This window comes from Xenopus tropicalis, chromosome 3, assembly GCF_000004195.4.
Source record: "Xenopus tropicalis strain Nigerian chromosome 3, UCB_Xtro_10.0, whole genome shotgun sequence".
Lineage (NCBI taxonomy): Eukaryota > Metazoa > Chordata > Amphibia > Anura > Pipidae > Xenopus > Xenopus tropicalis.
This window is the reverse complement of record NC_030679.2, coordinates 116601857-116625990: the sequence shown is the minus strand read 5'-3', so window position 1 is coordinate 116625990 and position 24134 is coordinate 116601857. Positions and strand designations below refer to the sequence as shown.

The following is a 24134-nucleotide window of genomic DNA, read 5'->3' as shown; positions in this document are numbered from 1 at the left end:
ATTTAGTGAAGCAGAATGGAATATGAATAGGAGAGGGCCAGAATAGATACATAAGCAATGAAACAAAAGCAACATTGAAGCTTTACAGTCAGTTTGCTGTTTAGGTTGCTAAGGTCAGTGATCCCGTGGCAACCAGATACCATTTTCAGTTGCAGGCTGGGAATAGACTAAATATACATGTTAATATTTAATTTAAAAACGGTGCTAAATATAAAATGAAAGCCAATTAAAACATTTTTTTAAGAAGAAAAAAGATAAAGATATTTTTTTCTGCAAATACAAATGCCTTCAGATTGCAAATTGCCATTCTTTTAGTAGATTGTGGAATTAGGCAGGCAGTGTCAAAGCCAGGCTAAGAGATACAGGTGCCCAAAGTCTCCCAAAGCTAACCTACCTTCCCAACCCCCCACCTGCTTGTTTAAAACCAGAAGAACCAACGTTCACTGTTGGCACCTTTCACTTTCTCATGTGCCAATCCCCCCCATCCCCAGTGTGCTGTCAGAGAGGGCACAGAGGAATCGGTAGGCCATTTTTCCTGACATATTGTGCCTCCTTTCTAGTTGCAGTCTAGGCTAGTTCCAGCCCCGGGCGGTAAACTTTATTTACAGATGGATAATAAAATGCAAATGGGCTAAGTGTAATTTAGTTACAAGGCTAACATTGAATGTTAAACATCTCATCCTCATTTTTTCATTGTCTATCTTAAGGTTTCTTACCCTCCCCACTGGAGTCCTGCAGATATCAGGGGTCCAGGAGAAGGATGAAGGGTTTTATCGTTGTATGGTGACCAATATTCTGAACAGCAGCTACAGCAGTGAAGCACATCTGTCCGTGGAGCAAGGTAGCAACTGACTGTTTTTATGTCTGTGTAATGATGATCTATCTATCTATCTATCTATCATTTATCTATCTATCTATCATCTATCTATCTATCTATCATCTACCTATCATCTTATCTATCATCTATCTATCTATCTATCTATCTATCATCTATCTATCTATCTATCATCTATCTATCTATCTCTATTGATCCAGCTATCATCTGATTATGGCATAAGACTACTATCTAATACCTCAGAAATGTATTATCACTAATGGTAAGTGGTCTCTTTCCTGACCCTGTGGAAGGTTTTTAATCTAAACTCAACCTCAGTATTACATTAAAGGAAAAGTAACACCAACATTTTTTAAGTGAAAAATCTATTCTACCCTGCTCCAATAATTGCCCTATCCTTCACAGTGTTTATTATTCTGAATGCTTTATTAGAAAATACCTTGTAAAACTTTGCATCTGGTCATTTCAAATATGGCGATACGGTGATCCAGAAGATGCAGAATACACTATGTGACGATCGACATCTCCTCCTTGCCTGACTCCGAAACCGGAAGTCATTTGTTTGCCTGTACAGAAGGAAGGCTAAGAGGAGATGTTGATTCTTGCATAGTGGATTCTGCATCTTCTGGATCACCGTATCGCCATATTTGAAATGACCGGATGCAAAGTTTTACAAGGTATTTTCTAATAAAGCATTCAGAATAATAAACACTGTGAAGGATAGGGCAATTATTGGAGCAGGGTAGAATAGATTTTAGTGTTAGTGTTATTTTTCCTTTAAGTGCATTTGCTGGGACATAGCAACCATGTATTTCATTAGGAAGGTGGAGGTTGATATCACAGGAAGCCAGACTGTCTTGATGAGTGAGCAGTATCATTGGCAGAGAGCTACTCTCACAGTGTCTTGCAATATTGTGCCCAGTACAGTTGCACACCTATACTGGCACAGATTTATGGTATCTATATGAGCAAACTTGGAGGCAGGCCAGGACTGGGATTTTAAATAGGCCCTGGCATTTCCAGTACACAGAGGCCCAAACAGCCCCCACCAGCCCAATAAATAGTGACTGTCTATGGCATCTTACATCAGCCTCTCTGACATTTGCCAGAATCCACAGATTGCTAGCTTGGAGGGCTGGGAGAGTCCCTACTATGGAGTATCATTTATATGGTTATTTCCTACCGCAGGAAGCTTCTTGTAAGGTGACCATAACACAACAGGAGACTTATGTGCTTCTGATAAAGAAAGGTGTGGACAGCCAGACAGCAGAGGCTTATTTATTTACCATGTTACTACTTATCTGTTATAAAGTAGAGTGATATTTACTGGACAATTTAGCTCAAAGCAGTCAAACACATTCTGACCAATGGATGCTCTGATGAGAGTGCTTGATAAATGTGTCATTATGTTAAAGGGGTAGTTCACCATTAACTTTTAGTCTGATGTAGACGGTCATATTCTGAGATTTAATTTTTTCGTGATTTTTGAATTAACTTAACAGCAGCTAAAAAGCTTGGCTCAGCCAGGCAGAGACTGGAATATGAATGCTAACAATAAAATTGTAGCCTCACAGAGCAATAGTTTTTTGAATGCCAGGGTCAATGACCCCAAATGTAGAACTGAAAAGAGTCAGAAGAACATTAAAATAATTCAGAAACTATAAAGAATGAAAAAATGAAGACCAATTGAAAAGTTGCTAAGACTAGGACATTCTATACATACTAAAAGTTAACTTGAAGGTGCACCACCCTTGATTTTCAGGAAAAGTTTAAATAACTAGTAATGCATATTTAATAATCTACAAGCTAAGATAGGGCAGTAAAGCTGGACATACAGAAAAATCCACCTGTTTAGGTAAGGAAACTACAAAAAGAGGTATAATTGTTCTTTAATAAATTCCCCTAAATGTATCTTAGCAGCAGAAAGGTAATCCAAAGTAACTGGCCAGTGTCAGTCTGTATTGTGCAGTTAGACTCTTTCCTCTGAAGAAAAGGTTACCTGGCGCCACAGAGACAGGGCAGGGGCAAGGCATTGAGTAATATTTATTTAGAAGGCAGCGCACAACGTTTTGGGTTGGATAACCCTTTATTTGTGTGTGTATTAGTGACTCATACCTCTTGTTTTACCGGAAGAAGGGTTATCTACTCCATCATATGGCTCAGTGCCATGCACCTGCCTTGTCTATGTGGCTCCAGGCTTGTGTAGTGGGAACTGAGTGCGCCAACAAAGATATTCAACAAACAAAGTAAGTCCATACACTCACGGTTCCTTGTAAACTCAGTCCGTTAACCACTGGTGCAAATCCTCCTGATGCACCTGGCCAGGTGCCTATAGTAATGAGCACAAAAAGAAAGGGGGGAAAAAAGCACACAAAACGAATTGCTGGTGTAAAAAAATACCTCCAACCTGTTTATTGCGGAGTGCACATACACACCAAACGTTTCAAGAGCTACATGCTCTCTTCATCAGTGGAAAAAGTACACACATTCGTTTTGTGTGCTTTTTTCCCCCTTTCTTTTAGTGCTCATAACAAAGATATTCAAGGCAGGTTGGTACTTGTGTTGGGGTACTTGTCTTATGCTTTAATGTATGCAGTTAGATTCTGTAATAAAAGGCACAAAGTTTGCCCAGAGGCAGAAACCCATGCCCAACAAATTGGCATTATTTGAGGTTCTTAAAACCATAATGACTGCAAGCAATGACTTGGTTTGCAACATTTCTTTGAGTACACTTTCTTGATAATTAACAATCTGTTCATGGTGCTGTTTTATTATTACAGAGAAAAAGGAAATGATTAAAAAAAAATATTTGATTAAAATGTTTACATGAGATGTTCCTCCCGTAATTTGGCACTTTCTGGATAATGGGTTTCCGGCCTGTACGGTACAGGTGAGATTCTGTGCCTGTTGGGAAACAGCTTCTCACTGTATGTCAGATCTGACATCATATTTATCCCTAATATATATCCCTTGTTGTGGGTCTCTTATTTCTTTGGCACGGCTATTTCTTCCTCTTCTTTCAAATATCCATGATTGTATCTGAAAGCTTACAGGAAATTAGTCTAAAAAATTCTTACCTGAACATGTATATTTCTCCTAATCAGATGCAAGTGTTTATACTTTGGCAGAAGAGCTGACAATCACTAGAGCTCCACAAAACATAACAGTTGAGGAAGGTCACAGTGCCATCATGGAATGTATGGCTAAAGGGAATATTGTACCGCTGGTCTCTTGGATCCGCGAGGGTAAGTCTCTCCCTACTGGCTTTCCCCTTACCACTGTGTAATTCCATTTATTCTATGCATATTCTGTATGAACAAAAGCACGCTCACATAATTTAAATTAAAGCCAGCCTTTGGATAGCACAAAGTACATACATACCCAGTTCTACCACTGCGATGCTACAGAATACAATAGAAGCAAGTATGTACTTTTGAATATCAATCTGTTATATTTCCAAATGCTGACCCACCTGTACCAGCGCAGTAGTACAGCTGCCACCTTCCTATTGAAACTGGAAACTCAATATTAAGTCTGAGTCTGTATATCTCCTATTTTCAGATGGAAAGCCAATCTCTTCTGATGTCAAACTGCTGGGGGAGACCAATCTCCTGGTACCACAGGCACAGCCACCTCATGCTGGGGTCTATGTGTGCCGAGCCAACAAGCCACATACTCGTCATTTTATCACTGCTACAGCCCAACTTCACATTCTGGGTAAGCAGAGCCAGTGTAGGTTATATGTTTGCCCTAAACATTAACCAGTGAGCTATCTGACTAGTGTCATAATATTTACAGTACATGTACAGTATAGCAAATTGAGTATACCAAAAATAGTACAGACCATATATAGGCAGAGATTTTAGATATGCAGCAGACTATACTGCGTGATTAACAGTCAGATGTTAGCTTTCTCTACACGTGTGGATGGCCAAATTCTGGTTCTTATATAACCTCATACATGCACCATATCAGCTTGCCTCTTGGTCATGCGCTTTTGTTTCTTGGTTCTGTACTTCGACCAACCAGCACTGATCTGATTGCATCAGACATTTTTTTACCATATCACATAAGGGATTACCCTTATGGTACCCCAGTTTATCAATTCCATTCTACTTGCTTCTCTATTCATAACTACCCAATCTTATGAATACCTTGCTGAAAAAGCAACTTTTTGGCTCATAAAGAGTCCTTAGTACTATATGAGGGAGCACACCTTACCCACTTCTGTGCCCTAAACAATGCCTAGGTGCAGGAGGATATTCTGTATTTCCTGCCTTTTGTGTGGGACAGTTGCCTCATAGCTGGTTTTGAGAATTTAAATACCCCTTTCTGTTTGCTTATGGGATATAACAACAGAGATGTTTGTATGGCTACTCGGATCTCAGTAGTTTAGATGGAGAGCTGAGGTTTTGACAGATGCTTAGTTTTAGTATGTGTGCAAATCAGATCATATTTCCCTGGGTTTGGGGTGCTGAAAACATTTTAGTTGTCCAACTGCTTTTACAATTGCTTCTACTGGGCTTTAGCTGCAAAGAGTTTTATGTTCCCCCTGTGCCTGCTAAAGTTTCCTTCCATGCTCCAAAAACATTCAGGCAGTAGTGATGAGTGAAATTTTTCACCAGGTATGGATGCTCAGCAAAATTCCACATTTTGCCATTGGTGAATATTTTCCCAAAACTGACGCAAAATTTTGTGTGGCAAAAAACAAGGCAGCAAAACACCCATAGACCCTAATGTATTTTGCAAGAAAAAGCATTCACATACATCGATGTATTCGATCCATTATTGTTTTTTAGCACTATGAGGGGCTAAAGTGAAACGTGATTTCAATGCGGTGTACAGTTGTATTGACAATAAAATTTTCTTGAATCTTGTTTTAGTTGACATAATACCACACTATTCTCTCTTTTTTGTCTATTACCTTCTTGCTTCCTCCCAAGTCCACCCAATCATTACCCAGCCCCCGGAGACTATCACTCGGGCCCGTGCTGGAACTGCTCGATTTGTGTGCAGGGCAGAGGGGGAGCCAGAACCAACCATTCACTGGCTAAAGAACGGACAACCACTTCTCTCCAATGGCAGAGTGAGAATTCAACCCAGGGGCAGTCTAGTTATCACACAGCTTGCCCTGGAGGATGTGGGGTACTATCAATGTTTGGCAGAGAACAGTGTTGGCAGTGCCTGTGCCACTGCTAAGCTGTATGTGACAGTTCAAGATGGACTGCCTGGCCCACCACAAGCTGTAAAGGCAGTGACAGTGTCCAGCAGATCAGTGACAGTAGGATGGGAACAGCCGGAGAGTAACTGGGAGAGAGTCATAGGCTTCTCTCTGCACTACACCAAGACTGGGGGTATGTGTCCTTCCTAAGTATCTACTGACCTAACATTAACTGCCATTGCATGGACCTACCAAACCTGATCTGCACCACTCTGCTTTGTTTTCTTTAACTAAAATCTCCCCTCCCAACTCTAGTGTAATGTTCTGAATCTTCTCTTTCTTTGGATAGGCTCAGACAATATGGAATACCAGTTTGCAGTTAATAATGATACAACAGAACTATATGTGAGAGACCTGGAACCAGGGACAAAGTATACCTTCTATGTGGTAGCATATTCCCAGCAAGGAGCCAGCAGTGCGTCTCCACCAGTTGTAATAAAGACTCTGGATGAAGGTATGTAGACATGAACTGGACTTGCATGTGTTCATGTTGGCTAGGGAAACATGGCCAGGGGCTAATTTATCAAAGAAGTTACTAAAGAAATGTCATTCCTTATTTTTGGAATAGGGCATAACTGCATCTAAAAATGATCCAGATGACCCAGTTTGGGGACCATATTTGCTCCTGTTAGTTTGGACAATTCTGGTCAATGTATTTAACATCTAAATAGAATATGAAAGATAAATGGAGTTGTAGGGTGGGAGGGGTGTTTAAAACTCCATGCCCTAATGTTTTCCACTTAATATTTACTACACTGAGACAGTAGCCAATTCTGCAATAGCAAATATAGACCCAAAGTTTATATTCCTGTTCAAATTAATTTAGCCAATAATATTGTGATACAGTTTACGGTATCTATTTTTATGATCTTGGAATTATTTGCCTTTATTCTGCCACTATCTGGTTGCCACGGTCACTCTTGCTGGCATCCAGAAAGCAGACTCACTCTGAGGCTAGATTTGTAGTCTATACAACTGTAACACAATTGTGTCCGATTAGTCAAAATGGATGCAACTGCGAGTCTCCTTCACAGCAAATCAGGTACAGCTGCACCAAATAAAGTCTGCCTGGGGTCCTTTCATCTGGTCAGAAGGTGGCAGTAGCTCCAGGATTCCCCTGCGCCAATAGGTGCAGCAGGGCCAGATTCGGAACAGAAGGAAGAAAGAACTAAGTGGCGTTGAACGCAACTATATGCAAAGCACATTTTCACACAAGTAATAAAGTGGTTTTGCAACTCACTTTGGGGAAAAAACGCAAGTTGCCCACTGTGTCTGCAGACATAAATGAGTCCTACCATTTCTACTAAAGGGAAATGTACCTCTAAGCAACTTTACAATATTTACAGTCATTACAAATTTTCAGTGGTTTTAAAGTTATTTGTAAATGTAATGCTATTGAGGAATGTGTTTGGGCCCTTACTCGCAGGCGCTTTATTATGCGTCCCTGTGCAGTGAATTTTTTATGCGTTTCACTACATGGGAACGCTACTGTCACATTATAGAATAACTCAAAGCCTGTTCATGGTTTACACCCAGAATGGCCTGTGGATTCTGAATCTGTGGATACTGGCAAATGCCAGAGGGGCTGCTGTAAGATGCCACAGACAGTAACTATTTAGGCTGGTGGGGGCTGTTTGGGCTTTGTGCATTGAAATGCCAGGGCCTCTTTTTATCCCAGTCCAGGCCTGTTGCACTCACAGGGCCATGCTGAACTGCTCAATGCACAAGTTGTGACAGCATGTTGAATCTCACTTGTGTTTGGAGGTTCAGCATGGCCCTAGAAAATAATGGGCTCTGTTAATCCTGGGTTCCCATGCAATGTAAATCAGTGATAAGCTACCTATTAGGGATGTATACTTACAACATAAAATTGAAACGTAGCTCTTTTTTTTCATTAGGGAAAATGTTAGATTTCCCATTAAAGTAAATGGCAATCAGTTATCACCTCTAGTGACAAAACGTTGGCAAGATTCAGGTGATGCTTTACAACACAAACACAACTCAAGCTTTTTGAAAAATAAACATAATTTAAAAATTTAAAAATATGCAGCCTTTTCATGGTTTTTAATGTAATAATATGGTTTGGAACAGTTCCAGTCAAATCCTGGTAGCTTGATTTCAGCATATCAAATGCTATTTATTCTTATTTTTTGAAGGAACAGATTACAGGGATATGTATATTAAGGGTTTCTGTATGGTGTGGGACTCTTTAACAAATATTGGTTCGGAAGCCAGAGTTCCCCTTTAATTACTAATGGGCTTTGTTATGTCAATCAGTTCCAGCAGCCGCTCCATCTCTGAACCTTCACAACCATTCCCCATCGCAGCTGCATGTTAGCTGGCAACCACTACTACCCGAGCTGAGCAATGGGCAAATCATCAAATACCGCATTGAATATGGCACTCAGAAGGATGGTAAGTGTCTGATGCCGACAGCATTACCAACGACTGAACCTGAGGGCACACGCTGGACTATTAAGGGTAACATTTCAGAGAAGAAAATAAATTATTGCCATAATAGGAGTGGATAGCAAGATATGATTACTGACAACATAGAGAAGCCTAACGCTAAGGATTTATTTCTATTCTGCTTATGGTTCAGACATCAGAAAAATTAGTTTTGACATGTCTGTATTAATGGCAAGAAATGTTAGTACCCACTAGTGCCGAAAAATGTGTATTAAAGAATTTATAAACACTATAAACACACTTTTGTGAGAATCTGAAACTCTGGAAGTGCCACAAAGCTTCCCTTGCAGAGACTCTTGCTAACATCCGGCTTCTCTTTTCCTCAGATAACTTCTCCTCTGTGGAAGTTCTAGGGAATGAAACCCAGGCAATCCTGATGCCAGTGCAGCTCAACAGTTTGTACAAAGTGAGGATCTCAGCTAGCACAGCAGCAGGCTATGGACTTCCCTCCCACTGGGTTCTGCACCGCACCCCTGACAGAGACAACCAGACGCAGGGTAAGAGGGTAGAAAAGCTCCAGTAATGTCCAGCTTGTCATCTTCTAACTGTTGTTGGTAACAGGTGGAGGAAAGCCCTGATGGTTCATAACATGCTTGTCGCTGATCTACTGGTGCCACTCATTTCTAAGATTTCTAAGTGTGTTTAATCATTTATCTTACTGTATCCTTCCCTCTCTATTTTAATTTGTGCATATGATTTTCTCTTATCCACAATCTAGCCCCTTCTCAGATGCAGCTGAAGGTCACTCCCCGCACCGATTCACTCTCCCTCAGTTGGGAGCTGCCTTATGGCGAGTTTCCAGTCTCTAGTTTCAGACTCTATTACCGTCTCATATGCCCTGCTCTGGCTTTCGGCGGCTCCTGTCAACAGCAAGGAGAAAGGTGGGACGGGACCCCCATCAAGCTGAAGAAGAAGAGAAGACAATATGAAATAACACAACTAAGTGCGTAGAATGTGTATAACCTTCTATAGTTCTATTTGCTTCTCAGTGTGACACAAAGCTGGTTTATGCTGTCTGTCTCTGCCTATTGGTCTCTCCTACTGTTTCACATCCATTAGTGTAAGGCAAACAGCTATCTCTTATTATTCAGTATGATAACTATCTCCCTCTCTCTTTCTTACCTACACAGTTATTCCATACCATTTATGTGACACACACAGCTATCTCCCATCCCTCAACTGCCTGGCACCCCTCAGTGTAAATCACAACTTATGCTCACCCCGATTCTGAAACACTTGCCTTTCATTTTCTGGATAACATGCACACATAAAACACATTGACCTCTCCAGGCTTTTAAATGTGATACCAAGCTCCGACTGGGAATCTGATTATTCTGGCAAATGCCATAAGCTCAGGTCAACCATCAGAAATCATGGGACCTAATACAGGGCTCTCACCCAGGGGGCCTGGATTATCAACTCACTGCCTGCTGGAGCCCCTTGGGTGGTGGGCCCTGTCAGTGTGACACCTACATACATCTATCTTAGTCTCACTACTTTATGATACCTGCAGCTTCTGTGTGAAGAATGATGTGCTGTCTCTATTATTCTGCTTACACCTATTGTCTGCAACGTGTGCCTCTTTCTGACAGTGCCTGGGCAATTGTACCAAGTGAAATTAGTGGCATTAAACAAAAATCAGGAAGGACAGACTGTAACTTGGAAAGGAAGGACCAAGCAAATTTCCTCCATTGCACAAGGTAGATAATACAATAACAACTTCAATATTTAGCTTCAATGTGATCTATCTATCTATCATCTATCTATCTATGTCAGTCTACAATAATTTACATTTGTATTTCTTTGTAGTAAAAAAGTCATAAGGATAGAGTTATAGTTCCTGCTTGCCCAACTTTGATCTGATTGGTTGTACCTGCCCTAGCTTTCCAATTGCCTGTACATTCATATCTGTATCACTAATTGTTCTAGAGGTATCACATCAAAACAGCATACTGTAAATTTCATGCAGCCAAACAGACAATCCACCTCAATAATAGAGCAAGTATGAAAACAGTACTGTTTATGTGCACAATATGCTGCAAGTTGAAGGGACTTGAATATACAAACATGCCTGACACAATATAAACCCTCCTTCACTGGAAGCTCACAATACAGTAGAAAAAGCCTAGATGTGCAGGTTGCAAACAACCATGTATGGACTCAAGTACCTTTGTAATTGACATCAATTCATGCTCAATTTTGAGTCAATTGGGTGCCTTTGCATTCTTAAATAATGGCAGTTGACCTCTCTCTTCCTGCCTCAGTCCCCCCTGCTCAGAGGATTCCCCCGTTCCCACCCAGTCACATTGAGGTTGAACCTAATGGCTCCACGTCGGTGTGGGTACGGTGGAGGAGACCTGCTTTCATCACTAGCAAAATTGTTAACTACACAGTGCGCTGTGGGCCTTGGGGAGCTACGAACGCCTCACTTATGACCTATCATGGCAGGTAATTGTTGGATCTTATTGGCTCCTTTTATTGTATATATTCCCAATATCTCTATTACTTCTCTGTGCTACAGGATTTCACTTGTAGCAGCCTGTAGAGTTATGCAAATTCTTGGTATCTTATATGTTCAGCTCTGAGTTCCATATTGTCTTTCTGACTAGTGCTTCTGAAGAGATCCTGGTTGCAGGCTTGAAACCTTACACCAAGTATGAGTTCCAAGTACGGTCCAATGGCGTTTTTGTGGATGGGCCATATAGTGACATTGTGGAGAAAATGACACTGCCAGACAGTGAGTAAGAGCACTTATTTGGTTATGGGGAAGCAGGGAAGCACTGTCAGGCATATTTATATGGATATTGCATTCTGTGCCACAAAGGGACTTCTAGCTCTCTGATGGGGCAATAGGAGAGGCAGTACTATGGGGAAATGCACTATTTTGCCCAGAGCCCTGCCATATTGCTCTCTCTCGGTTACTTAATTCCACCCCATCTGTTCTTCATATACTTTGACACTTGGATGTGGCATTGTGCACTGGCATCTTTGCATCTTTCTTCTGATTTGTTTGGCCACCTAGTCCTAGGTTCAGGTTTCTACAGCCCATGTAGTTATGTCCTTTGGAAAGTGGCTCTGTGGGATAGATTTAGCCATGAAGGAGTGAGTCAAGGTGGGGTATCTACTCATGTCATATGATAACTTCCTATATGAAAGACATTGGCTATATTTAAATATTTACAGCAAATCATATATATATAAAGTGTATTTTTTGCTTTTCACTAAAGACCTTTGAGTGCGGAGTTGCATGTTGTTCTATAATTTTCAGACTCCTGCATCCAGGCATGTAACCTTATTAAATGGGTGCAAAATTTTTGCTGTTTTATATACATATACATACACACATAGCTATTCTTGGGAAATGCTGGACTGCCTCAGTTCTATTAGCCACAGATTTTATTGCATTGGACATTACTTTCATTCTCGTCTTTAGAGGACCATACATTTGGCGATGGTCAGATGCCTGTATACCTTTTTTGTGTAAATATAAAAAATTCTGTATCAAATTATCTTAATAGCAACCAAAAATTCCTGTTATATCTAATAACCTTGTGTCCCCAGTTTTTTAATGAAGGATGAACTCAAGTAAACATAGTGGCCCAATTTTCCTATTGCTCCTTTGTATCTCTCTGGCTCTGCATCTCTGGCATCCCATTAAAGGCCTTTGCTGTTGACAACTCTCATTTAACATTTAACTCTTCTCAAGGGCCCTCTTCACCACCTGCTGACCTGGTACTGCAACCCCTGTCCCAGTTTTCTGTTCAGCTGCACTGGCGCCCTCCCGTGGAGTCAAATGGAATCATTGCACAATATCTGATCATGTACACGACCAACAGCAGTCACCCTGATGAGATGTGGACTTTCTTAACCAGGGAAGGTAAGTAGTAAATACAACCAAATTCCAAATCAATCTATCTGTCTATCATCTATTGTCCATCTGTCTATTAATAAAAAGCACATAACCCACTTGTAGTTCTTAAGGGAAATTTTAAAACAAAAATGAAAGAAAAGTATGGGAGTTCATATTAATGAAAACTTTCAAGTGTCTGGAGAAGGGATTGAACCTGGTCCTTGGATTTATGGCTGATTATGTAGATTAAGAAATGCCTACATCAAGTCAGAAATACAAACATGTGGAGACACCGGACTAATTGATCCTGTAGGATTTTTTTCTGCTTGATATGATTATCTTTGTTAGCCAATGATGGTATTAACTTTATACCACTGTTGTTATTTCAAAAGGGCTTCCCTGCAACATTTTGACTGGCTAACATGGTACAGCAACTTTACCTGCAGCTGAAATCCCCCTTAAACCCACTATAATCTCAACCACAAATGCATGAGGTTCCACCATCCTGCTTTGCAAAAAAAGTGCTTTTATTCCTCCTATTGATTAGAAATGTAAGGGGTCATTTGTGTGCAGTACAGTCTGTTGTGCTAAAAATCATATTAAAGGAACTTGAGTCAAAAGGTGCTCCTTACACTTCTGTATAATTGTGCTGAGCAACGCTGCCTTCCTCTCGCCTCCTGTTCCAAACGAAATCTGTGAATTTGCTCTGGTTACAAAGCGTGTTTGTAAGTGAGAATAGTTACCTGATTTTAGCAAAATTTACTTTTTTTCAGGAAACATATTCAGCACAGAGGTGCAAGGATTGCAGAGTGGGGCCAAATATTATTTCAAGATGGGAGCAAAAACTGTGTCAGGCTGGGGACCCTACACCAGTGCGTTAGTGGTGGAGACGTTACCTCCTACACCATCAGGTACTGATATGCACCAAAGTGTTCTGCAAACTAATTCTCCTCTTCCTCCTTTATTCCTCAGTACAACTCCATTGCCTCTCACTGAGCACAGACAGGCCGATCAATTTAACAGCACACAAACAGAATTTGTTTTTCTTTATAATGTCTCACATATGCAAAGTTACAGCACAAAGCCTTTCATCAACCCATACAGCTCTATGATTATGGTCTAACACTTCCTAACCATGCAAGCCATCACACAATACAGAACTATCAGTATATACAGTACCACAAGGGCTAGCTCACAGTGTAATGCCACTTTTGCATTCTCATAATAGGGTGACATCTCTGCATTCTGCCTATACAAAGCTGCAGGACTGAATAATATAGTGCAGTGAACAGTGAATACACTGCTGTAGCCATAACAGTAGCTCTGTACAGTTATAAATCACAGTATGACAATGCAAGGGCACCATTACAGTTAAAATCCAATGCCACTGAAGCAATGACACAATCCCAGGGTACAGTCAATACAGAGTTATAGTATGTCATAGTGACAATACTAGAGCCGATGTAAAGCACACTCTGTGTTGTTTGTCTGTGGTTCTGACTCTTCTTCTTTTCCCCAGCAGATGTCCTGGACATGAATTCCGTGACTGGTATCATAGTGGGAGTTTGCCTCTGTCTCTTGTGCCTCTTGCTGTGCATGTGTGCCAGCTTCCAACAGGGCAAGCAGAGGTGAGTGATACCTAGGGTACAAATGGATCTCTGTATCCATTAAGGCTGACGTGACACATTTAGAAATCTCATGGTTATATAAAGTAAAGGGATTCAGTCATACAGAGGATGTCAATTTGGGTCTGCAAAGCCTTTTATTATGAAAACATATTCAAATTGATATCACCATTAAAAGGCTTGTTCATCTGAAAATTAGCTTTTAGTATAATGTACAGAATGATATTGTTTTTTTCATTATTTAGCTCCAGGTTCAGCTCTCCAGTTTGGAATTTCAGCACCTATCTGGTTGCTAGGGTCTAAATGACCCTAGCAAACAGGCAGTTGTTTGAATGAGAGGCAGGAATATGAATAGGAGAGGCCTGAATAGAAAGTAATAAAAAGTAACAATAATAATGTTTTTTTTGGCAAATAATTAAAAACTATGCAAAATTAAAAAACTAATTCGACATTTGAAAATTTGGTAATAATAGGCTGTTCTATAACATACTAAAAGTTAAAGGTGAACTACCACTTTAAAGAGATAAACCCTTTACATCTATTATAACACTGTCTTTGCAGGCTAATTATAATTTTGCCATAAAAGTATTTGTCCAATGCTTTTACATTACCTATTAGATCGCCATGTTCCTTTATGAGGGGGCGGCCATATTTGTGCAGCAGGGGTCCGATAGCATTAGAAGTAGGGATGAGCAAAATATTTCGCTGTGCGACAATAAAATTAATTTCGCCCATCCCTAATTAGAAGCTATAACTGACAGGCTGAGAAGGGACATTCAGGTTGGCAAAACAGTTTTTTTTTATCTGTAATATTGGTATGTAGGCACCATTTCAGTGCATTGTGCCTGAGTCTGAGCTTTCAGAAGGAGCCAGCGCTACACATTAGAACTGCTTTCAGGAAACTTATTGTTTCTTCTACTCCCATGTAACTGGAGGAGTCCCGAGCCGGACTTGGATTTCTTACTATTGAGTTCTATTCTGATACCTACTGGGAGCTGCTATCTTGTTCCCTTCCCATTGTTCTGCTGATCGGCTGCTGGGAGGGGGGGTAATATCACTCCAACTTGCAGCTCAGCAGTAAAGTGTGACTGAAGTTCATCAGAGCACAGGTCACATGGCTGTGGCACCCTGGGAAATTAAGAATATGGCTAGCCCCATGTGAAATTTCAAAATTAACTATAAAAAAACCTGTGTTTTTTTGAAAAACAGATTACAATGCAGGATTCTGCTGGAGAAGCTATATTAACTGATGTGTTTTGAAAAAAACATGTTTTTCCATGACAGTATTCCTTTAAGCACAGGGGCTGCAAATAAAGGTAGATGGTCTGTGTGTAGATAGTGGGTGCAGGGCTTCTAAATCAGACCCAATCAGACTGATTCCATATGTTGCATAACTACTCATCCTGCTCTTTGGTTACATTGTCATAACAACAAAAAGACATAATACTCTTTGCCCTGGGGTATTTTACATGCCAGGGGTGCCTTAAACTCTACATTGGTTTTGCCCTTTACAGAAACTTATAGGTAGCAATTTGCTCTTGTTATTCTAATGACACTAAACCAATGGTTGCTGGATTTTTGTTGGACCAGACATCCTCCCCAAATTCCCCTTAACTGGACTTCAGACTGAGCCCCTCGCCAAGGGGATAAGCCCACAGTTTGCAAAACCTAAGGCTTTGTTGCTCTGGGTTATGGCTTGCGTTCTCCTTGTGATGTTAAGCTCAGGTGAACAAGCCTCCTTACCTTCTGAAGCTGTATTTGTGCTGTATGTACTTGCTCAAATGTTTCTGTTTGCCTTAAATTCATTAAACAGAGCTGTGCAATTTGCTGGTACAGTACTTTATAAATATACAATGGTAACAATTATAATCTATCAAATTCCAGATTTTGTCACTTCAACATGGAACAAGGTAACAAAGGGATTGAATGTCTGCCAGCCTAGGGGGAGGGTTTGGGGAATGGGAATTGGTTTGTTTTACACAGCTTTATAAATTCACTTCTATATTTATTCACAGGGACAGCTCGGATATAGGGTCACGCTCCAGCAGAGTCCCCACATCTTACCAGCGAGCCAGACAGGGGTCCTGCTCACAGGGTCATGGTCAAGATTCACATGAACTGGAGACCCTTATGCCCTCCCAGCAAGAAGATACACCATCTCTTCCTGTTCCAGAGGCCACTAATCTGATTGTAGGGCAAAGCGTAGTCACAGCATCCCAGCCAGAGGAAAAAAATCCACTGAAAATGAAGGTCAGTAAGTATACACGGTGTTACCTCTTCATACATCTAGGTATCCAACTGTACAGTCACTTAGTAACTCGCTTACCTATGCCCTGCAGCCATCCTGGAATGGATCAGTTACCCAGAACTGGGCTAATCACATCACCAGTTACACAGAGTCCATTACTGGAGACCTCTCATCAGCAGCTAATGGCCCTGCAAACCCATTGTCTTCTGGAGGCATAAGGATGACGTTGAATGACTTTTCTTATGAACCCTTGAAGGTAAGAAGGGGATGGTTATAATATCCTGGACAAAAGACTAATGATTACCAAAAAAAATCCCTAAAACACCAATGTTGTGTATACTCCAATATTTAGCTGGTCCATACTACTAAAATATAGTCCACTCTGGTTTCCTTTGTCCTTTGTCCTGATATAGTTGATTTTATTATATCTCCAACTCATCTACTTCAGTTACAGGGGGTGTCAGAGCACTTTTCATTTGCATTGGCCAAATATGCAAAGTTAATTACAGATACAGGATGATGCTGAAATGAGAATCCTACCTATCAGTGATGTGTCAGTCATCAGTTTAGGCTTGTCAGTATTACACAGAATAGTACCATTCAAGTATTCAACTATTACAAAAATGTGATTGATGGCTCAGGTGACATAGGCAAAGAGAACAAACGTGGGTGTACACATAGGCAAGGCAAATATTACCTCTAGTTTCCCCCTAGCATTTTAAGAAATTCAGCATACTGGGCCTCACAGCAAATTCAGTTTAGGGCCACTAAACATGCCCCTGTAACCACACAGTCTGTTTCCTCTGTATTTATGCCAATGCATGGCCACATATGCCTTCCTGGACTGATCTCCTTTCCCTGCAATAAGCCCATTAATGCCTGAATCAGCACAGCCCGCCCCTTTAGTGGAAAGCCTCACCAACAGCTCTCTGAGCCTGCTTGGACTGAGTTCCAGACACAACTTGTGCCTGTTTTCCCCAATGGTGGCACTGGGGATTTTGCCTGGAATGCTGGGTAGTAGTGATAGCTTAAGGTTATCTAAAAAAAAAAACTCCACTGCTAAATGCAGTCCCCATCCATGTCTAAATATCTGGCAGTGTTCAGCTCACAATCAGAAAGCAGAAGAGATATAAACCCTTGATGACGGTAGGTGCTGCAGATGGCTTTTTTTTTTCTCATAAGAACTAGAATTTAATGATCAGATAAAATAAAAAAATCTTAAAACTAAGTCTTAGATTTATTGTACCTTTAACTTGTATTCAACATAGAGATCAGAACCATGAGATCTGTTTTGATGGAAATAAAATATATTGATTTATCTCATCTGTGTCCTACAGGTAGATATTGGAAGAAGTCACAGGAATACATCTCAGAACCAAGTTGAGGCAGATGTGATTGTACATTCTGATTTCTCTGCCTCCGAAAGGAGTGGACATTGCGCTGGCCTGGATTCTGAAGAAGAGGAGGAAGATCTCAGTTTGGATCAGGACAGGTCCATAAATGGGACACTAAACACAGATCCTAGTCCTCAAGTCCAACCTCTAACAGCAGAACAGAGACAAGACTTGAGTGAAGAGGAATTGATTCCGGTCACAACAGAAATACAAACAGATGCTACAGACTTAAAGAACCAGCTCCTCCTCAATGGCTTCCACAAGAGTGTGGACTCTCAGGATCTTCAGCCAACAGAGAGCAGTGTTCTCAGTGTAGAGTGTGGAGACTCACTGGCAGATGATGTTTCTGTTGTACTGAAAGCCCAGCAGGACTTAGCACTCAGCAATACACATGCATCAGTTCATCCCAGTTCACCTGACAGGCAATGTACTGACTCAATGAATGGCTGAAACCCTCAACTCCAGCTTCATGAGGTGAAGTGTGTGTGTGAGCTTGTTTAAATGAAAAGGGCTGAGAGAACAAACTTGCTTCCCTGGCAAAGAAAGGGGGTCGTCAACTTTATGCCACACTCCTGTAAGACTCGGGAAATCTGATTGTTTCAGCAACGGCCTGAAGGTAACAGATTCTCCTGTATTGGTGAGAGCCCTTTAGAAAGCAAAGAGTATTAATAAAGCACTCGCACTTGCGAAGAACATCAGTGATATCTGTGAATGGAGTTGACCACTTTGGAGCTGATCAGAGAATTGTGTTTCATTTTCACAGTATTTTCTTTACACAAAGGAATTGAAGTTCTCCTGCTGAGAATGCTCCTTGTTAATAATGAATTTTATTTTTTATAAGACTTGACATTCCTGTACCTAAACTAAGCCGTGTGCCTAAAGGAAGTCATGCATTAGTCAATAAAAGAAGGTAAAACCAAGCCAGGGACCCCAGCAGGCCATGAGTCAGAGTTTAATTCACCATACAAGTTGCCTTTTAAGCTTTTTAGCATTAATAAGTATACCTTACCACATACATTGCTGTCCAAAGAGGTTGCAGCAGATAGTTTAAAGCCATCATGATCCTTCATCAGTTGAAAACTACAGCTCCCTAAAGGTGGCCATACATGGTAAGATTTGTTTGTTTGGTGAGGCCCCCATGTCTTTCCCCAATATTCCCACCTTGGGGATACGAGAAGCTGAAGCAAGGACTGCATCAATGAGCTAATGCAGTCCTCAATTTGACAGGAATATCAAACATGCCCAATCAACATGTAGTCAATTTTTGGCTAGATATTGGTCGGGGAGACCTGTCAGAGGGCCCTATACCGAATCGGTCTGAAGGACCTGAATCTGCAGCTTAAATCTGCCTGTGTATAGCCACCTTAAGGCAGAGATGTCAGACTCACCAAAATACCAAAAGACTTCCAAATAGAGTTGCCTAACTCTAGACATAACCAGAAAATGCTGAAGGCTTTACTTGGGTTTAGCCTTGCCAAGAAGAGACCAACTGTTTATATATTGCTCCAGAAGAAAGCAGTGCATTGTTGGTTTCCCCAAGCAAAAATGTCAACTGCCCTCTCTGCTTAAAGGGCAACAACAGGCCAGGTATTTGGCATACTGTTCAGCTAGAATAGGCAAATGTGTGCTGATCTTACCAGCTCCCAAGCGGTATATTTTATATTGTATATCATGGCCTTTGATTCTCATGGAATCTGGAGTTGTACAGCTGCTTGGGACCAAAACTCATAGAATCCCAACACAAACCAAGCATGTGTTAGGATGCTGTAATTGTTGGTGGGCACAATCTCTGGCCGGCAACCTAACGTTGGTACAAGGTGCACAAGAAACATTCACTGGGTCTCCCAGAACAAAGCCCAGTGCATCTCTGATCTTGTTAATGATAGGTGATATTGTTGTTATGTATTTCTGTACTGGTGCATTTGGTTACATTCCAAGCTTTACTAAAGGTTGACACAATCACTGGGCCAATGTATTATCTGCTTTCAAGTGATTTTTATGCCTTAAAAATTGGGTGAAATTATTGCATCTGGGGAATTTGTACTTACAAAGATCAGCTGCATTCGTTTTGCAGGGAAATCTCCAGAAAATATAACCATTGCTGCTGCTCCTTTAGCAAGTCAAACATTTTCATCCAAGGCTTAAAATTCTGTAGAAAGCAAATAAAGAATCTAAAGTGTTCTGTGCTCTGGGGATGAATTCCTTCTCCACACGTGGTAATGGAAAATGATTTTGCTACAGATACCATTCTATACCAACTGTATAAGATGTAGGACTTATGGACCTGCTACACAGTTTCCTTTTCCATTCCTTTCTACGCACTCTGTGAGTGCTTCTCAGCTCCTCCAGGTCATTTTCTATCTCCTTACACTCACCCGAGTGTAAGTTGGGGGTGTGCATTACCTGGCGTGTCCTATTCCCTGGCGCTAAAAATAAGTTGACCATTTTCTTATTGAGCACCCTATAAGCTATTATATTTTCTGTGACCAGTCTCATACTCAGATATTGTGACCTCCTGCAATTCTATGCACTCAGCTCAAAAAATAAGTTGGTCACTAACCAGGTCAGATGATTAGATGGGGGGGGTTCACATATTTAATATGAGATCCCTGCACTTAAAATGGGGATACACAATAGCCTATATTCACCAAAGGTCAATAAAATAAAGTAAAAACAGTATTAAACTAAATTTTAACATCAGTTTTATCAAGTAACAATATGAATTTTGTTTATAAATGTCATTATAGTATATAAGATTTAAATAAAGTGGATGGATGACTGCAAAAAGACAAAGTTGCGTTTTTTATAGTGTTATTTTAGTTTTTTTATTATGTTTTTCCCATTTTGAATTGCCAGATCTTTTCTCAAAGGGGCATTAGAATAACAGACTATAGATATAGAAATATATATTGTATTTTTGTCCTTTCTTTTCTCAGAGTTCCAATATTTTTTGCATTCAATTTGGCCAGTAGAGAGTGTGTGGTTGGGATTACTCAGCAGAGCAATTAATGACTGTTCTCATTGATAATAAAGATATACAGGTATGGGATATATTATCTGTAAACTTATTCTATACTGATTGACCTATTCCAACATGTTCTTGTAGTTTCATAGGGGTGAGGTCTGGGAAAGAAGGTCCGTTTGTCCTCAAGCTCAGTTACGGTGAGATTTGTGGTGGCCATAGATATTCTTCAATCTCACGCCCATAGATTTTCTTTTAATCTCAGAATGACTAATACAGCAGTAATTTCATATATAGGTTACTGTTATGAGCTAAGGAAGCCTGACCAACTACTGGACCTCAAAGGGAACCAAAAAAAAATCTAATAACCACTGCCAGTAACAGTTATTTTAAAGCAATATGCTATGAGTCTTTCCTTAAGATGAACGCTGAACATCTGAAAATGACAAATTAGGACATTATGGGCACACCCGCTAATCCAACATGTCCTGCCTGGGACAGTGAGGGGCTTGGGTTTAAGGTATCTGCAGTGCAACACTGAGAGCTAGGTTTAGCCAGTAAGTTAGTTAGGAATGGTTGAATTACAGCCTACAAATAGCACAAAAATACCGGCACAACAGGACTTGTTTAAGCAGGATAAACCCTGCTGATTTTTAATAGCAGCAAACCATGTAACATTTCGGGGGCACGCGCCTTCGTCAGACGAAACGTTACATGGTTTGCTACTATTAAAAATCAGCAGGGTTTATCCCGCTTAAACAAGTCCTGTTGTGCCGGTATTTTTGTGCTATTTGGATCTTGGTGGAGAGTGCCGAAGTCTCTCTAAATACTGTGCAGCAGGCGGAACAGAGTAGAAAGGCCAGGGTGTGCTGGTGAGTGTGGATTGAGTTACAGCCTCCTCCATACCTCCCAACATTTGAAAAATGTAAAGAGATGGAGAAGAAGACAAAAAGAGATGACGTGCGTAACGAGGCAAAATTATTTTGGCCATGCCCGTTTTTGTTACCAAACCCCCTAAATACCACTCCCATTTTACAAAATGTGGCACGTTATGTAAAGTTTGAACACATTTCTGGGGGTTTTATATGTTATTACACTTTTGCTAATGAAGATGAAGATGCCCTTTAAGCTGCAAGTCTCAGTTCCCCCAAGAGACCTGTTTAGCTTATTAGTTACATTTGTATCTCAGTACAGGTGTTGCCTGTTGAGTTTTCTAGGCTTTCTGCCAAAATCCTACTTATCTAATTAAGTTTGAGAAAATTTTTAAGGGAAATGAGCTGTTAAAATCAGGACTGTGCTGCGAAAATCGGGACAGTTGAGGTATGCTTACTTTACTGACATTAGGCTGAAAAATCATCTCTTGGGCAGATATAAAATCCTGTTGGATGAGGACTGGATGAGCACCTTAAAGTGATACTGACACTAAAAAACAACTCTTTAAAATATGAAAGTACATAAAAAGTTACCTATATGTCATGTTGATGGTTTTTCACTGATAGGGCTGCTTTTGTAAGTAATTGTTACCTGAAGTCCCTAAACCTGACTGTTTTGCCAACCTGACTGTCCCTTCTCAGCCTGTCAGTTATAGCTTCTCACAAATATGGCAGCCCCCTCATAGAGGAACATGGGGATCAGACAGGTAATGTAAAAGCATCAGGTAATGTTATGATAGATGTAAAAAAGGTTTAATTTCTGGTGTCAGTATCTCTTCAATGTAATCCTCTTTTAAAGGCTCTCTGTAGGTGTCAGTATGATCCAATCTTTATACAAGTGTAGCCCACTTTATGAATAGATGTGGCACTACCTGCTGATTTCTAACTATACTTGGCGCTTTCAGGAGTCCTTAGCCCCGCTTACTTTGGGGAACAGCTATTCCTTTATACTTTGGCGTGCCTCCACCCAGGATAGGGATAGAATGAACTATAACTCCCCTCCTGAGACCTTGATACTGGACTGCAGTGTGGGGACTCCCAGCACCCCTGGCACCTTGCCCCCTCCCTGGGGTAGTTGCTTACCAGGCAGGTGGATCCTCCAGATATGCAGAGACAGGACACTGGATGGATATTTAACCAGTGGAACTTATTTATTGTACAGATGTATTAGACAGGCAGGTTGCATACAGGAGCAAAGAGGCAGTCAGGGTATACTCCCTCTTCCTTAAGAGACCCTCTCTCCACAGGATATTAGCAGTACTACACGCCAGATGATTCCCTTTAGGGTTCCCTCCGGTACTTCTCGCCAGAAGCCCCTCTCTAGGGCACTTCCCGGTACTTCTCGCCAAGCGGACACCCCCTCAGCCGACCTCACCCCGGTACTTCCACTTAAATACCCCTGGATTAGGCAAATCTCCTATACTTAGCACTTTATACCCTGACTCCAGCTATGAGTGCTGGTGGATCTTAATCCATTACACCTCCTGTCGGGGCCACGCTGCCCAACTAGATACCCTGTCTCCCACTCCTAGAGTGGTCTATAACAACTCTCTAACTGTCTAATGCTGACCTGTGGTATACCTCTTATCCAAGAGGGGTCCCAGGCTGAAAGACCTGCAGGCACGTGGCTGCACAGCCTTATATACTGTGTGCACCCTGTGGCCTAACTATTGAACTGCAGGGAAGCTAAATCCCAATTAACCCTTATAGTGCCAACCACCCAAGGTGTCCCACTACTAAAGTGTTACCCTCCCTGGGGCCTATCCTGGGGGCAACCAACCTAGGGGACCCAATTTCTAGAGAACCCTACATTCTCCCCCTTGACAAAAAATGTCACCTCCTGGCTGACATACCTTTAACCAAAACATATACATTTTACCCACACATTTCTTATACCAAATACTTCTTCCACGGTCCCTCGCGGTGTCTGCGCAGAAACCTAAATACCTAGGGAAGGAAACAGTAAATACAATTTTACCTTTCCCACCACCCCAAAGTCTTGGTATAAGTCCCAAAGTCCTTTTTCCTGAAAGAAATTGCACACATACACAGAAATGCACAGGACAATTATCTCTCAATAAACAAAAAACTTTTAATAAACTGCTCCTGTACTCCCTCCTCCTCCTTGAGGGAGTCCATACCCCCTGGTGCTCGTCACCTCCTGGGGTCTTCCACCAACGGGTGGGGATATTCAACATAAGTGGCAGCTCCAGCCGGCAGCTGCCGGGCCCTCCTTAGGCCATAACTTTGGTGGGGCTCACCCCTCAACTGAAGAACGACTCCCCTTCACTTGGGAGAAATGGCAGGCAGTCCACGCCTCCACATACTGAACAAACCAGGCAATCTGTTTTCCTCCGAGTGCCCACTTCACACGAGATATGTGAAGTGCTGCTTGACATCCTCATAAGGAATATAGTACCTAGGATGCGGCTTTTCCACCATGCGGCCACTCTCCAGAGTGTCCTCAATGCTAAAATAGCGGGGTTTGGGGTTGTACTTCCCACAGCTCTGCACTGCATGTTTCAGTACGGTGCGGCCCCACCACCATTCCTGCTCAGTGGCCCGCACAAATTTCCAAGCCTGCCTGCGCTTGGCTCT

The 24134-nt window shown here is 41.3% G+C and overlaps 1 protein-coding gene across 3 annotated transcripts in view; it reads left to right on the top strand.

The window, feature by feature from the left end:
• Positions 1-20429, top strand: part of igdcc4 (immunoglobulin superfamily, DCC subclass, member 4) — a 43846-nt gene extending 23417 nt beyond the window's left edge. For 2 of the 3 annotated variants that reach the window (XM_004912682.4, XM_031899249.1), the window contains 17 exons: positions 708-841; positions 3940-4080; positions 4397-4552; positions 5779-6189; positions 6346-6510; positions 8334-8471; positions 8852-9022; positions 9244-9468; positions 10118-10225; positions 10790-10973; positions 11135-11262; positions 12232-12402; positions 13149-13286; positions 13895-14003; positions 16016-16250; positions 16340-16504; positions 17586-20429. In XM_004912682.4, the coding sequence (XP_004912739.2) occupies positions 708-841; positions 3940-4080; positions 4397-4552; positions 5779-6189; positions 6346-6510; positions 8334-8471; positions 8852-9022; positions 9244-9468; positions 10118-10225; positions 10790-10973; positions 11135-11262; positions 12232-12402; positions 13149-13286; positions 13895-14003; positions 16016-16250; positions 16340-16504; positions 17586-18092 (3286 nt within the window). In that variant the 3' untranslated portion in view covers positions 18093-20429. The remainder of the gene's footprint in view (positions 1-707; positions 842-3939; positions 4081-4396; positions 4553-5778; positions 6190-6345; positions 6511-8333; positions 8472-8851; positions 9023-9243; positions 9469-10117; positions 10226-10789; positions 10974-11134; positions 11263-12231; positions 12403-13148; positions 13287-13894; positions 14004-16015; positions 16251-16339; positions 16505-17585) is intronic. The other variant, XM_002938347.5, reaches the window with a different exon arrangement.
• The last annotated feature ends 3705 nt before the right edge of the window (positions 20430-24134 follow it).